The 17,001-nt window shown below is 41.8% G+C and overlaps 1 protein-coding gene and 1 long non-coding RNA gene across 2 annotated transcripts in view; one reads left to right on the top strand and one right to left on the bottom strand.

The window, feature by feature from the left end:
• LRIT1 (leucine rich repeat, Ig-like and transmembrane domains 1) overlaps window positions 1-1,663 on the bottom strand; it is a 236,499-nt gene extending 234,836 nt beyond the window's left edge. The window contains exon 1 of the mRNA XM_069610817.1: window positions 1,334-1,663. Coding sequence (XP_069466918.1) covers window positions 1,334-1,455 — 122 coding nt within the window. The 5' untranslated portion in view covers window positions 1,456-1,663. The remainder of the gene's footprint in view (window positions 1-1,333) is intronic.
• LOC138472573 (uncharacterized) overlaps window positions 1-17,001 on the top strand; it is a 200,716-nt gene that overhangs the window by 44,452 nt on the left and 139,263 nt on the right. Inside the window, exon 2 of the long non-coding RNA XR_011268642.1 lies at window positions 5,765-5,909. This is a non-coding gene — a long non-coding RNA (uncharacterized lncRNA). The remainder of the gene's footprint in view (window positions 1-5,764; window positions 5,910-17,001) is intronic.

Here is a 17,001-nt window from a genome sequence, read left to right as displayed (position 1 = left end):
AATCATGATATTTCAAATTGCTCTTTGTGGCTATTTGGTAGATTAGGAGGCTTCCATGAGTACTTCTCCTATAACATTTCAGACATTTTAAAACTCCTTCCTAATATACAAAAACAATAGGTGACAATGTGTAGCAGTTTTGGGCAATTGGATAAAACATAAAGGGGAAATACTGGTCCCTCCAGGAAGTACCTTACATGCCAATATGCACATCTTGACATGTCTGTGCTTGAGTTCAATTAAGCCCTCAAAAACAAAAGAGAAAAATGACTGTCTCTGGAGGGTTCCTGTGTGTATGTGTGTGTGTGTGTGTGTCTGTGTGTGTCTGTGTGTGTGTGGGTAATCATTGTGGCAGCATATCTTTGGAAAAAAAGAGAATTGTTTACTGCTGGTTTACGTGTCCAAAATTGGCACAGTTTTGCAAATATATCATGACAAAAAAATAACATCACTAGACTGAAGAGAGCGCTCACGGTTTGCAACACTAATCTCTTACTATAATGATTAGTGTTCCTTTTAATATCTGTATCTGATTAATATCTCTTTCCACGTGGGCTCAGCCTATTCCCTTTATAGCATTTCACACAATCTGATCTGCGTGTCCATGCAAGCAACCGATCTATTATTCCATCGCAACAGACACTTCTAGGATTCTAGCAATCTACATGTGTATGTTCTTGACCAATGTCTGTTTTTCTTCGAATTGTAAATCGTTTGTTATTGTATCCTATGAGACCACAGAACTGTATATCTCTGACATTCTCTCAATATTGTTTTAATGGCAAGCGATTACAGTATAATCTGTTTTCTACAATTCTCTCAATGCCTGGACTAAGCGTTTCTCTGATAACAGATCCAGTGTTTACAAAGCTTCCAACGGATCCACCTCACCACTTTATTATGGCTTTAATGTTAACTGACATGGGAATATGGCACGAAAATCCCACTACACACGAGATGCTAGATTTCCCCTAGTGCAATGCAGCGGAACCTATATGTTTTGGATTTTTCAATGTTCCTATGGCGTAGAAACTCTTTGAGGAAGGAGGTTGGTGGGTTGCTGCACTATTGTTAATGATACTGCCTGCATGTTGTCTGTCTCCAGTATCCCCGTGCTGCTTTCTCTGAAATCAGATTAGTGGGTGCTCAGAAGTTAATCCTGTGGCACACAAGGCTGCCGAGCAAAGTGATTGGAAAATAAATGACAAATAATACTAATGTCACTTGCTACAAAGTACTATTGCGGGCATCTATTAAACCCATTCGAGGACATTACTATATACACACATAGGTATAATTCGTATATTTCTGGCAGTATATGGAGCAAGCATACCTGGATTTGGTCCCATCGCCCAGGCTGTGGAACGTGCACATGCACTGGGAGGGACAGGAGCAGATTGTCCAAGGGAGGCCGCTGAACGCCAGGCAGCAGAATAATCCCACCGCGGCCAACATGGTTGCCCGACCATGAGACGAGGGGGGTCAGCGACAGACTGGTGGCTGCTGCTGCCCTGCGGCGATGGAAGGTCCCTGGTCACATCTTGTTACTATAGCCGCCGTCCGCCTGCACTGGGGACGCAGGATGCCTCAGCCCCAGCTGATTCCATCAGATAAAAACAGCTACGCAGGGGATTAGGGCTGGGCCCTGGGTTATTCTCGTTACCTCTTCCTGGAATGACGCAGCCCAACGTTCCAGCAAACGGAAGCGTCGACATTGGCGCGTGGGGGGCGGGGGGTCTCCGCATGTCAGCAAGGTGTCCCCTGCACGTGTACAGAACTGGGCAACTTTCAGACCGTTCTATACTGGCATTTATTTTAATCGTTTCCTTTCGTGTTCTGCTTGCTTGTAAGGCTGCAGTTGTTTTTCTTTTGAATGGTAAATGCTTATCAGGACAGAAGGACAAAAAATGTCACTGTCTGTCGATTTGTCGATTTGTAAGTATAATGGGTAAATCAGTGGGCCTGCTTAATGTCACAATAAGTGCACGATGAGTTGCCTTTTTTAGTTTTAGCACCTATAATTAGTTTGGACTAGTAGGTTTCGCTTGCAACTCCTATGAGCTAACTATTGCATTAGAGTACACATAGGGAGGTATGGCATATCAGGAGGGACACAGAGTCAGTAAGTGTTGTTTAGTTATGTGCCCACCCATTGCCTGCCCACGGCTATGCTAATCCCAAAAGTCATTCCCACCCATTCCTGCCTCTGCCGTCCCAAAACTCCTCCTCATGCGAAGTCTTTGAGTTGGCTTCAATCAAACCTTATCATCAGGCTTTGTATTCAAATAACTTGCCAGTGTTTGTGCAATGCAGTCTTCTGAGAGTTAAGGACTTCATTGGAGTTGTAAACACTCTTCTGGTGTAATAGACATGTCTTACCATGTCTGCCTTCAGTCACTCGATTTATAAGCACTCTGCATGTCCTTCACTGAAGTGCTGTTAAAAACAAGATTTCGCAAAGCCACGGAAGTTCTGTTTAAAACAAGCATTGGCAAAGCCAATATGTTGAGCGTGTGCATGATTATTAAGCTTTTGCCAGACAGTGATATTAGATGCCCAGTTACTAGCACCATTTTCCACCTGCTACCATCAATTGGTATTCTATACCACTATGGTTGAGTCTGGCAAGTGCCTTTCTCATGCCTGCACAAAACCGCAAACTGTTGGCATTGCCAATGAGTGTTCATAAGTATATTTTACTCTTTCATACTCTGTCAAAATGATATACATTCGAACAAGCTATTACAAATATGTAGCAGCTGCTTTCATTACAGAGAAACAGAGTCAATTGATGTTACTGGAAAGAGATACACCCCACCTTCACTCTAAATTACTAATACTTCTGCCATCATTGGCATCCATCTAATGACCTACATAAAGATGGCATCCATTTTATGACCGATGTAAAGATACGACTACTGTAGTGTATTTTTTATCTTACTAGATTTCAACGCAAAATGTGCCCAACAGCAGTAAAAGTAATTGTCAAAAAGAATGATCAGCATTAACCTGAACTGTTCCAAAACGAGCTTAGACAATTCTCGCTGTGTGGTAATCGAGTGAACTAAATACACACCCCAACCTCCTAAATCCTTAACACCCTTTAATTCAAATACATTATAACACTACAGACACATATTTTATGCATAACTGATTTACAGAAGAATAATCTTCACAGTTAACTCTAATGCATAAGCATTTTTTATTTGCATTAAGGAACATTGCATAGAACATTATCATGAGATAATTGACCACCGCCCAAGCTAGAGGTCCCGAGATGAAAACAAGGCCACCTATCATATTCAATAGAATATGGTGGTGAGAGCATCTGGCTTCCACTGCTGATTTTAGATTAAAATTAACTACTATATACATATTTTTTATTTCTTAAACTTATTATGTAGACAGGCCTCATTACGAGTCTGGTGGTAGCCGTGCCGGACCTGTAGAGAATTACCTGCGCCAGACTTGCCGGAATTACTGGGGCATTACAGGCCCGGTGGTCGGGTAAATCCAGCGCCAGCAATTCTGTTAATCCCCATTCCTGTGGAGTCTGAATGGACTCCATGGGAATGGGGACCGCGGAAACACTGGCATCATGTCATAATGGTGCCGGTGTTTCCGTGCATCCCTGCGTGCGGGTGCCATTCCGCCCGCCAGCTCAGACCTGGCGGGTGGGACGGCACCCGCCCGCCAAACTCTTAGTTTGCCGGTGTGGAAAACGGGGCTGGTACGGTTTTACCAGCACCGTTAATTCCGGACCGACAAACTTGTAATGAGGTTAGTTTGCAAAGTACTGTACTGTGGCACCACAAAGAGAGCCTTGGGATTAACCAAGCAACCAACACTGCTTGGCTGGAAAAACATGACATCACTTGACTGAGTTCTGACAGGAGGCCTTTCTAACGAGTTATTTTTTTAACTCAAAGCCTTCTGACTACGAGCTCGGGGGAGCGCATGTACTATTATGTCCCCTGGGTTCTATTTACATTACATATGAATGCATTCTGAACATATCACTTTTTTTAATCGGGTGAAATGGCAGTACTGGCCACAGGTCTCGACAATGGTTTTGACCGCAGCTATCTTTGACTTACATCACGCATATACTTTCAAGACACTTTTTATCTTTTAACTAATAAGTGGCTCCTTGCCATTCAACAGGGTTTGGAGCCCTCTCGCGTTCATACTCTGGCCCTTGCCTCTGGTTCACAGTAAGTGTTTGTAGAGTAAATTAACTGTCCTTTACAGCACACAGGTATTCAAACCCCAGTCACTCTTTGCTGCAGCAGTGGCAGTGGGTTCCGCACCTACCTGGTGTACCTCTAACAGACTGGGGAGTAGGGTTTAAACCTGGGCTGAGCTCCATCAACTGGGTGAATGCCCAGGGATGTCATTTAGGGGTTGCCAGAGGTCACAAGTGCAATCTCAGTGGTCACAGTTGCGACATCTGCCAAGCTCCTGCGACCTCTGGACTGGAGCATGTGTTTTTAAGAAGCAGTTTGCTGTTTTCAACAGGGTCAGATCGATATTGAAAACATCAAACTACCAGTTAAAAAATCACAACGTGCAAGCTGGCCCAGGAGGTGGGCGCCACTGTGTCTGCAGACTCTGTCTGCATTGCTCGTTCTCGAGCTCGTGGTTGATCAACAGTTTGCTGTTTGGATGGCGGGCGAGCAGAGGAGCCAATGTCTCTCCCCGATTGGCCTTCAATTCTGCAAGCCTTGCAAGGGTTGCTTAGCAACCATTAGCTTAACCGATAGCACTGCGCACGCACGATTGTGCCTTTTTATCAGCGCCCAGGGCCTGAAGCTGAAAGGAAGAAAAATAATTACTGAGCGCGGCACACCTGGGGGAAATTAATCTTATTTTGATGCCCAGGGTGCCCTCAGCATCACAGAGGATGGGCACCACCATATGATGAGACCATCACCCGCTCGCCCCTTTTACCAGTTCAGAGGGCAGGTGCTGGCTCCGACCAAAGGGCGGAATGATGTCTGCAGCCATGCAGCTGGCTACAACCAGCATGCGGGTGAGTGTCGGGCGATTGTGGGCATGCTACTTGTGTATGTACTTGTACGTGTCTGTCCATTTTACTTGAAAAATGACACACACTGTACAAATAATTACATTTTACAAACCCAGGTTTATCCCTTGTGTATCCCCTGGTCTTGTAGCAGTATTTCTTTTGCTGCAGTCAAGAGGGCCAGCGCTGAGAAGCTCAGGTCCACATCCATGATTTATTGGTGAAAGAAAGAAAAAGTAAATTGTGCAGGTAGCTTGGTTGCACACAGAGCCCCTGGTCTTGTAGTAGAATTTATTTTGCTGCAGTGAAGAGGGCCAGCGCTCAGCAGCTCGTGTCCACAGCCCTGATTTATTGGTGAAAGAAAGAAAAAGTAAATTGTGGGAGTAGGTTGGTTACAGACAGACCCCCTGGTCTTGTAGCATAATTGATTTTGCTGCAGTCAAGAGGGCCAGCGCTGAGCAGTTCAGGTCCACAGCCCTGATCTATTGGTGAAAGAAAGAAAAGGTAAAGTGTGCAAGTAGGTTGGTTGCACACAGAACCCCTAATCATGTAGCAGAACTTGTATGGTTGGATGTGTACATGAAACAAAAAATTATACTAGTTTGAAAGTGTGAGAGTGTGATACTAGTAATGTATAAGAATTTGAAATGTTTTGTTTCTAAGCACTTTGAATAGATACTGGAGGATGATCAGGTAGCAGTATTTGCCAATGCACTAATGAAACCATTTTAAACTTAGCTGAAGGTTCTGAAGGAGATGAATATCAGAGATGTCTGGCTGTTTTGTGCAGGAATAATGAGTCCATGAAACAACTGCAACACGTCTTACTGAGAGGCAATCCTGAATGTAACTTTTTGAATCAGAAGACAATGGGGTCAATCTGGTAAGAAACTACCTTTTAAGTTTTATGATCAGAAAAGTGAAGAAAGAGCAACTGTATAAGAACACGTGTTCTCTGTTGAAATATTCTCCCTCTCTCCCCTTCTATCCTGGCTTTCCCTTATCGGCCCCTGTCCCCCCAGAATGTGATTTTGCTTTGTAGTCATGTTGAAATAACAGGGCGGATTCACATAAAGAGGGGATTTATTATTTGGGTTCATACACTACCGTTATAATATGGGCCTTGACACACTGCTACATACGATGATCCATTCTTGTATTTCATGTGGTTAATATTACATTGATATTGTAAGCATATCTGTCTTAGTTTACTGAGGGATAATGCCTTAGGATGCCACTTCCGGTGATATCAAGTTGGAGGGGGGTGGCGCGCGGGGGTCGGGACGGGGTCAAATGACATCACTTCCTGTGATGTCACTCGGGCGGGACATGTGATGTCACTTCCGCTACTGCTGGCCTTTTGGCGAAATGACGTCCTTGTGAATGCCTCGTTAGTTTGGTGAATTGGGTTCTAGGATTTGATCTGCCCATCACTGCTGCATTTTAATGCATTTGCAAATTGGAACTGTTTGCACTGGCAAACGTTATTCAGTATGCATTGTACACATTATTTTATGTTTTCCATTTTGTATTTGCCCCCGGCTCTGCTCATGTTCTTTTTTACATTTAATAATTTCATTTTTCTTTTTCTTTTTTGTATTGTAATAGCTCAGTGGCATGAAAATAATCGAACCAAAATCAATTACAATTTATTTTTACATTTTACACGTGAGGCATTTTTTAAGTATGGATATTTGACTTTCTTTTCTGATTTACCGAAACAATTGACTGTGCAGTGGACTTCTCAGTGAACCCCCATTCCACTCCACTATAATACCTTGTTTAAAAATGAAGTCCAGGTCAGCTTACTAATCCCCCAATCACCTTCCCCCTGTAACTGTTGATCCCCTGCAACATTACTATTTAGTATTATAATTGCTGCAACACATTATGCACAGCTATTGGATGTTATGCTAAATTGTAACATGGATGAGGAGGTGGCACACCATTTAGTGTCCCCCTGCTCCTGTCGCCATACTTACTTTCTCTTGCATCTCGATCATGAGATGGTAATTCACTACTAACTTTATGCTGCACCTGTGCCGTTCACTTTGGTAAAGGTCCCTTGACGATACCCTACAGAATAAAGTTTGTTTGGCAGGGGGGACGGTTGAGAATTAGCACCCTGACTGTAATTTAGTTTGTTGTTGGGCTGCAAATGGAAGCAAGTTGTAGACAGCCTGCCAAAGTTGCCTACGAGACGAAACTGTAAAAAGAGGGTGGTTTGCTTCCTGTCTGCGCACAAAACACAATTATAATTGCGAAATCAGCTTGGTTTTAATTGGTATTCAGACAGCCTAACACGTGTTTCGAGCTGAAATGCTCTTCATCGGAGGCTGCGTAGCATTTATGCATACATATTTTTGGAACAAATACGACGTTACAAAAAAGGCAATCGGCAAGCCGCATTAGCAGCAATGAAAAAAGTCAGATTCCAAGTACCTTTAACAACCAATATTACAACCCAGATCCAAGCCTTGTGGCACAAAGGGTGGTCAACCCTACAGGAGGAAACACTCCTCTCCCACAGCGCAGAGTAACAAGAGCATCTTATCAACAGAATCTGAGGAATCAGAACAGAAAAATTTGATTTGTAATTTGAGCACCTATGCACTCTCTTAATAAAGGACTCTCTTTTGCCCCATCAGGATTTAATGATTTTGTTCAGATACAAATAGATCTTTTCAAATTTATTTGCAAGCTCAAACAAAAAAAATATTTCTATACACAAGTGAAGTATTATAAAAGCAAACCTTCTATACCTAGTCCCTCAGACATCACATTACAAATGATGCTTCACACACATGTATTGTTAACATTGGAAGAATGTGAACATAATTCGCTGATCAATGTAACTGATTTAATGAAAGAACTTGATATTCAACAACAAAATTAGAAAATTAAAGAGTTATCTAACAAATCGAAATTTTTACCTATATTTCCCAAAGACAATATAATTGATACGTTCCATCAAGATGTACACAACGACATTCATTGATTAGAGGATACCACCAGGGGAAAAAAAGGCAATAGTAGAAATAACTTAACACCCTCTGAGCAAATAGTGTTACGTAAGCTAGCAGCCATGGATACACTAATTATCAAGGAAGCTGATAAAGGGGGGAATGTGGTGATTATGGACAAAAGTGATTACATCACAATGGGACTTGAACACCTTATTCTCCAGGCTGTTATAAGAACAACCCACCTCATTCCCATGCTCCAGTTACGTACAATTGTCAGTACAATAGTGTGCAATTGGCACTCATGTGGCTTGCTTACAGATGTGGAGAAACAATTCCTCATTGTTGAAGGACCCATAATTCCGACCTCTTACTTTTTGCCTAGCCTGTTAACACCATACCAGAGGGGAGACCAATCTTAAGTGGGGGCGGTGGCATAATGGAACCTATGTCGATTTACATCAATGAATGCTTAGCGCCATTAATTATTACCATACCTACGTTTCTTAGAGACACCATGCATGTAACTCCAAATTAAACTGGGAATGTTGTTGGTAACACTTGATGTTAAAGCTCTGTACACCTCGATTGACCATGACAAAGCGATAACAAGTGTAGACTATATCTTTGGGGAACATTCTGCATCATTTTTTGAACATGTTGAGATGGTCAACGATATGTTGTCTTGTGCACTATCTAATAATACTTTTTTGTTTAATAACATGTATTATAAGCAGCGTATTGGTATAGCCATGGGGGAAAGCTATGCTCCAGCACTTGCAAATATTTGTATGCACCATTATGAGCAGAAATTTGCATTTATCAATAACACCTATGTTCAATACATCTATGTATGGAAACAATACATAGATGATGTGATTATGGTTTGGACAGGTACAGTGGATTGCCTCAATGAATTTGTCTCTTTCCTGAATAATAATTATTGGGGATATAATTCACAAATGAATATGCTAACTCCAGTATCAATTTTCTTGATCTCACGATTAGTTTGTCAGATAACAAATTAGTAACTAAAACTTTCCGTAAGGCAACCTCAGTCAACGCAGTTTTGCATGCCTCTAACTGCCATAAAAAGACGGTCATTCTGAATATACCCAAAAGGGAATCTATTAGATCTAGAAGAAACTGTTCAAATGATCAAGACTTCCAAGACGAATGCCACCTCATACACCAGAGATTTCTGGCAAGAAGTTACAACAACTGTACTTTGAACAAATCTGAACAGGTTGTCAAAAACATGAAGAGAGTGGATCTGCTCACTCCTAAACCAACAGCAAACACATTACACAGTAACAAACTTCAATTTATCACACGGTTTAACGCAGATATTTCCAATCTATACAGCATTGTAAAAAGACACTTGCATTTGCTCCACTTAGACAATGATATTACACCATGGTTGGACCCCTTATCCAGCTTTATTTACAATAAAGCAGGCAATCTTAAAAATACATTGTCCGCTTCATTCATGCCCAACCCTCAGTCAACCGTAACCTGGCTTAGTCAGGCAACCAACCACGGTTTCCACAAGTGTGGAAGCTGCTCCATGTGCGCATACGCACTTGAAACCTCTCAAATTGGTTTTGGAAAACTGGGAACTTACAAAGTTAACTCCTTCATTAATTGTAACACAAAATTCTATGTATATTGTATCATGTGTATGTGTGGACAGCGCTATATTGGCAGTACTATTAGGCCTCTCAGGATCAGAATACGAGAGCATCTGTCCACCATCTCCAATCAGGACTCAAAATACCCTCTTGCAATACATTGGCAAAAAACACACCAACTAGAAAACAAGTCATGACTTACGTGCACCGCGCATGTTTTGGTACGCATTGCACGTTGGATCTAAATACAAGGAAATCTCTGCCATGCACGGCTCCCATAACTACATTCAGTTGGAGATGCCGGTAAGGATATGTCTTTTGCGCAGGCCCCTGCCTGCTCTGATTTGGCTCGGGGGCAGCGCACGTGACCGTCTCGCCGCTTTGAGTTTCAATTACTCCTGCTAATTAGTGGCATTTCTTTTCTTTCTTTTTATTTTCCTTTCCGTCGCTGGAATGGCATTGATAACCCACTAATAATCATGTGGCTTTGGATTAGAGATCCTCAGAACCATTTCACAATCGCGTTTATATAGGTATGTCATTTTTATAAAAACGGAATTTATCAAGAAAATGTATGGTTTTCACTGATAAGAATTGGCATGATTGGAACAGTTGATTTTTCAACTTATAGTGGAGCCAAGATGTATAACTCTTTGCAGTAATTGAACAGCTATATTGGTAAGAGACCTACAGTCACCTCAATTTTTCATAAACCTTATTAACTCATGGATAATTCACCAACAACTAAAATCTCCAAATGAATTTCTTTTAGTGTCTTGGCATATATCACAAGAACCTCAAGGTACTTTACTAATTCCTGATTACACATTGGTTGGTATGATTGGAGAGATACATGTATGACCAGTTTTAGGATTTTAATTTTAACAAGTATTTCCTTATTTTTCCTTTTCTTCTCCCTCTTACAATTTCATTGCACCAACATAATCTTGGAAACTTTGAACTATGGTTGTTCAACCTAATATCCTTTTTTCAGTTGGGTACATGGTGCAATGTTTTGTGATTTGGCTTTGTATACTGTTCACCTTGAACTGATGACTTGCTATATGGTCTTTTAAAACCACCTCTGTGCCCTTTGTGGGTTTTTGTTTCTCTGGATAACTGGTATGAAATTCATTAATTTGTTTCACCTAAATATATATGCATAAATGCTATGCAGGCTCTGATGAAGAGCATTGCAGCTTGAAACACATGTTAGGCTTCTGAATACCAATTAAAACCAAGCTGATTTTGCAATTATAGTTGTGTTTTGTGCACAGACAGGAAGCAAACCACCCTCTTTTTACGATACCCTACAGTACTTAGTGGGCGATTATATGCAAGACACCAAAGACCGTGCCCCCCTTCTGCACAACACTTGAATTCCCTCTCCTCTCTGCTTGCTTTTACAACAAAGCAGCACAATAACACCCGGTGTTAACTACTTACCTACCGTCAACCTGCAAATGGCCCTCTAACTGGACACCATTCATTTTGCCCCTCCTCTCTGGCACTTTCATCTGGGGTCCCATGAAATCCATTAGTAACACTGCCACTATCGCTGCCTCTTCTTTCAGCTGCCACTTCCCCCAATGACATTAAAGTTGCTCTGATTGATAATTAGTTCCCTTATGCACTTTTGGTGGCAGTCCCAGCCAATGCCTCTGGCTACGGATGTAGTTGGGGGGGGGGGTGGAGGGAATACAAGACATTTGCATGACATTCAGAGTACATTCAATGCAAAGTTAAAAATTGCACAAGTACATACTAAAGCATTTTGATTTGTTTTTTATGAACAGGTTTTCATTACCATAACTTATTACTATGAAGAATGACACACTAAAATTTGAAAACCACTAAACTGTGATGTTGGGGAGCATTAAAGTTACATGCTATTAATGGTAGCTAACAATTACTAGCTAATTTCTATGGTTTTTAGATTTTGTGCTTCAACCATAATGTTCCCTTAACAACATTTTGTTCACTGAATTTCACAGGTTTTAATTAGGGCAATTTAACCATAACTACATACATGCTAACGTCTCCGATGTAATTTAGGAATGGCCTATCCTCTCCTGTTTTCTATTGCATTCTGGGACTTGCAGTTCTGCATTTATAACGAGAAAACAAAACTATTAACTTCAGAATGCTTCGGAAAAAATATTATTGAAATGGCACCTCCCAAATCACATAGGACATTTTTGCATATATGCAACTGCAGCACATTCCTTATTTTGGAAACAGTCTGTAATCCATCAGAGTTTCACAGTGCTTTGGCAAAATACATTAACTCACTGTAAAAGGAACGGAATGCAATACATGAAATCGTACACACAAAGACCACCTTGAAAAACACTTTAATGTAGTCATCTAATGTGATCTGGTATATGTAAACTTGCTTGTTGTAGTTGAGTTTGAAAAATATTTTGAAATGTCACTGCTGTCTGTAAAACGTTTCTGTAAAAGCCCAAAACATACAATTTTGAGTGGGAGCACTTAGGTAGGGCCTAAGGGACTCTTTGAGGTAAGAGTGGTGTCAGGGGACACTTGTGTATAGGCGCGTTACAAATGCCATATCATATCATATCATATCATTAGCCTGTATGGCAAGAAGCCCTATATTACCAGATCAGGGACGAGGAAATATACTTCCACCAGGTTCAATAAGAACCCAACTCATGAACATTCCTTTGAAGTTGAGTGAAAGTTTGCAGGCTGTGCAGGTCAAGATCAGTTTTACATGGTGTATGCTAATTGTCTTCTGGGACTTCACATGGCCCAATATACCGACACCAGAGGGGCTAGGAATCATCTTGCTTTAGCCCCAGGGCCATAAGTAGCTGTCTTTGCTGCCTGCACCTTTCGGTCAGTGTAGTCTATCATCTGATGGAAGTCACAAAATGATAAATGTTCTACCATCAAGTAGCATAGTACAGCTATCCTCTACCAATTACCACATGTCACATTCAATTCCATTAAACATGGATCAGGTATGTAGCACAGCGTGAAATGGACCCAAGGCTGTGATGCAACGTTTCAGAAAAATGTAAAGGTTGGTGCACATAGGTCACACACATTATTTGTTGTTTACATGTATTTTCCTGTTTAATTTTGGTTGCTCTTTGCATCATAGTTGCAAGGTTCTTTGATATGACTTGCAAGTCTCAATTTCGTGTTGTGGCTGAAAGCAGTTAGCACAGTTTTGTAAAGCAGTATGCAATGTGCCATTCCTGTGATTACACTTCGTTAGGTTTTGGCTATTAAGTGGTGCCAGTCACCTATAAAGCCAAACCTATTGAGATGGGAATAGCAGTTGCAGGAGCGATGGAATGTGAGGAGGGACACATAGCCTGCAGATGTTGTTTGGTTATTTGTCTTCCATGTCAACCTCTATGGCCATGCTAAGGTCTATGTGACTTCCCATCCCTGCCCTTCTCCTCCCAAACCACACCCATTGCAGACTCTTTTACCATGTTGTCACAGACGTATCATCAGGTCTGTGATGTGCAGCTGATTGACACTAGAGGAAATAAGAAATTGAAAAATGCCTCAATGGGCACAAACCTTGAATCCCCTCTGTGAGGTCCGTGCATATCACCGACCATACTTGGGAAGCAGCACTGGCAGGTGAAATTCCATTAATTTCTTTGATTATTATTATTTTTTTGCCTAATTTGTATTTATTTGTATTTATTATGTTTATATAGCGCTTTCATCCAAAGCGCTTTACATTATAACAACAGAATACATAGAACATTAATTACCTTGTTTTGTTGAGCTGGGTAGTTTGGGCTATTTTTCTGAACTGGTAAATGTTTTTTAGTACATCTATGGACTGTGTATATTGTGGAGGTATATGGAGCCATGAGCTGATTCGATTTGTGTTACATACTGCCCCTTTACATGTCCACTTCCCCAAATCTGCTACCTCATCACACATTGACTGTACTCCTGTACCCACACTGACTGCCCCCACACACACTTTTCATTCACACATGGCATACTCACACGCTCCCACTCACACTGCCCCACACACACTGCCCAGTCAATTACATTCTCCCCCTACACACACACACTCACACAAGCACACTTCCCTCCAAACACTGACCTTTTCCACACACACACACATATTGCCCCCACACAGTGCTCCCACCCACCCACACACTGCCTATTCACACTCATCCCACACATGCACTGCCCCACTGCCTCCCCACACATTTCACCCACACACTGACCCCCTCACACTTTTGCACACACAGTGACTGACCAACACTGCTCCCCCACACACACTGCCACCGCACATAGTGCTCCCACACACTCGTTCCCACACACGTACCCCTACGCACACAGCCCCCACATACATGTCCCCCAAATACACTTCCCACAAACACACTTCTCCCTGCAAACTGCCCCATACACTTACACAACACATATAGCTATATCTCATGAACGCCACCACAATTACTCTCTCAACGACTGTGTTGGGGAAACTGTTGGAATGGGTGTGTGTGAGCCACTGTGTTTCTGTGCATATCGAATAAACACCACTGACAGTGGCAATATTACCTGGCAACTACATCATTCAAATTACAATATAGAACCACCCCCTCCCCATATTTAAGGTGACAGACTGTCTGCACCTGGAGATCTTGTTGGAAGCCCACTCTGTGGTCCTGGACTACTACATATGTTACTTGAGTGACAGATGAGTGCAGTCACAACTATAGGTATAGGGTGCACACTAGATGCCATTGGTGAACAGATCTGAGTTCTCCTGGTGGGCCCTATTTGTGTGCATTTCACATAGATTGGATACTTAGGTGCTGCTTCAGGATATTACTGCTGCAATTCATGGAGGGTGGCTTTTTGTATGCTAAGTGCAGAAGTGGTTCTGATTACCTAAAGGGTGTTAGGGAGCTACATTAATCTAACTGACCAAGGGAAGAGCATGTTCACCTCGGCCTTGTTGTACAGGAAGTGACGTGGTGGATATCCCAAGGCACATGCATGCCCTGGGCAACTTTTGAGGACATTAATAACCAAACAGGAAACAGCTGGATCCAAGTAGCAAGTCATTTTACAACAATTGCCATTTCAACAGGAACAAGGTGCGTCTGCCAACATAGCATCAGCAGGAAGACTAATGGATGTTGGGGAGTCGTCTGTCACCTTTTAGCACACAATGGCTGCACTTAAAACTAGCCATTCTACATTATTCTGTCAGGTGGATGAGATAAATGATATACCACCCTGCTTGGTGGAACTTACTGGCCACATTCGCAAAGTTGAAAATCATGTCAGCTTTCTGGTCAACAGCATTAGCAAAGCAACTATGCCTGGGTCTACAACCTTTGGCTTGCCAGATGTTTTCTAATACAACTCCCATCAGCCCTGGCCAGCATAGTCAATGGTGAGAGATCAAGGGAGTTGTAGTCCAAAACATCTGGTGAGGCACAGAAGACTGTAGCAGGGTGTTTTAATGCTTTGTGGCAAGGCAGAAGACTTGGAGGAGAGTTCACATCAAAATAATTCTCACATTCTTGGGATGCAAGAGGGCGCTGCATTAGGCATGATGGAGAACTTCCTGGATAAATCAACAGGCAACCGCTGTCATTAGTCGTGTTCTCTCAGCACTTTAAAAGGGTGTTTTCTTAGACCACTTGACTTGTTTCTAAATCCTGGGGTAACGGCATCTCTGATAATCACTAGAATGCAGAATTATCGCAATCAAAATGGAATTCTAAAACCCACTAGAGGTCCTGCCATCAAAGTACTTACACAGTTGTAGTCCTTGAGTCTAGAAAGTGTGCAAGCAATTCCATATGGTAAATGACTCTTCAGAGACAAGAATATTGTCTCTTCCATGCTATACCCTTCATATCGTCTTGCACCTCGAAAAACACATTGTGTATAGGCACATTATAAATCCCAAATAAATCAAATAAATACATATTAGAAAGGGACTGATTGAGTCAACTAACCTGCAACCCTATTTCTGGATGATTACTAGTTATCTGTAAGATGAGAACATTTGTTAGTATCTGTACATTAGCAAGGAAAATGTGTCCTTCCATCATATCCTCCCTGGAAAGAGAGGCAGCTCATCACCCTTCAGAGGTAACCAACGAAGGATTCTTATTTGTGCGGCAGGATATGTAGAAGGGCGTGTATGTCATTGCCAGTAGGGGTGGGTCTGTATCAGAGAGGGAGTACAGTCACTACACAGATGAGATACAGACATCAAACCCATTGATATAGTTTGAGTTTTGCAGTGGTATGGTGACTTAATGCTGCTTGATGCAACAGGTGGTTCACTGATTTAATCTTTGAAATATGGTATATAACGCACAATGCTGCAGATTAAATTTATATTGCTGTCGTTGGATGGCAGGGGACTGAATGACTACCAAAAAGGGAGTGATGGTCCTCTCTTATGCTAATAGACTGGGTGTTAATATATTGCAATGCAAGAAACTCACCCAGCCAGTTCTTCACAGGACATGGGGCAGCAACTGGTACTATGAATTGCATTGAGGATACACCAGAGATGTTGGTGTCCTGATGCATAGAGCACTGGGTTTTAATACTGATAGTATTTAGCACTGTCCCCTAAGGTAGCTCTGTGTATATCTGTGTGTGTCATAGGTGAACTTGCAAATCAGACGGTTCTGATACTCACCACATATTTCCATGACTCAGTTTGCAGGACTTCTTCCAGAACAATGCACAGCTGTTGATTAAATAGATAGATGTGGTCATGATACAGATGGGTAATTTTAATGTTGCATGGGACCCAGGCAAGTATAGTTCCTGGGGTATAAACATGTGATCTCAAGATCTGCTATGTCTCTGCTGTTCTTAATAGATTGTCATGGAAGCATTGTTGTTTTTAGATTAGTGTTCAAATGGGATATACAAGTTGCAACTGTGGAATGTTTACAATTTCTTATGGGTTTGGGCCCCACCATTGCCATAGTCTGGAGGCTTTTAAGATATAAATTTGGGGAATATACTTGGCCAAAGAAATGGGAGTACTTAAAGATATGTGTATCAGAAATGTTTCATGCTAAAACAGATATAGGTGCATTGCAACAGCAATAAAACGCCACCAGGGATCATGTCCTATGGGTGTCGATAAATTGGGTCAATACAATAATACAGCACAATTAGAAGACAAATCACTATACAGACCAGCAGCTGCCAGAACATATGTTGTGGCGGCATGGCCTGGTAGATTACTTGCGTGACAGATGATCCAGAAAACATGAAATACTGGATGATGTTGGCAGCTGAATTATAGAGCCTAGTTAGATACTTTAGATATATACAGGGCTCTATGGTAAACACCATAGCTCTAAAATCACCTGTACAGATGCAGAATACT

Source organism: Ambystoma mexicanum, chromosome 8, assembly GCF_040938575.1.
Source record: "Ambystoma mexicanum isolate Mex_15411 chromosome 8, UKY_AmexF1_1, whole genome shotgun sequence".
NCBI classification, from domain to species: Eukaryota; Metazoa; Chordata; class Amphibia; order Caudata; family Ambystomatidae; genus Ambystoma; species Ambystoma mexicanum.
Note: the sequence above shows the minus strand (reverse complement) of the source record. Positions and strands in the feature narration are given on the sequence as shown.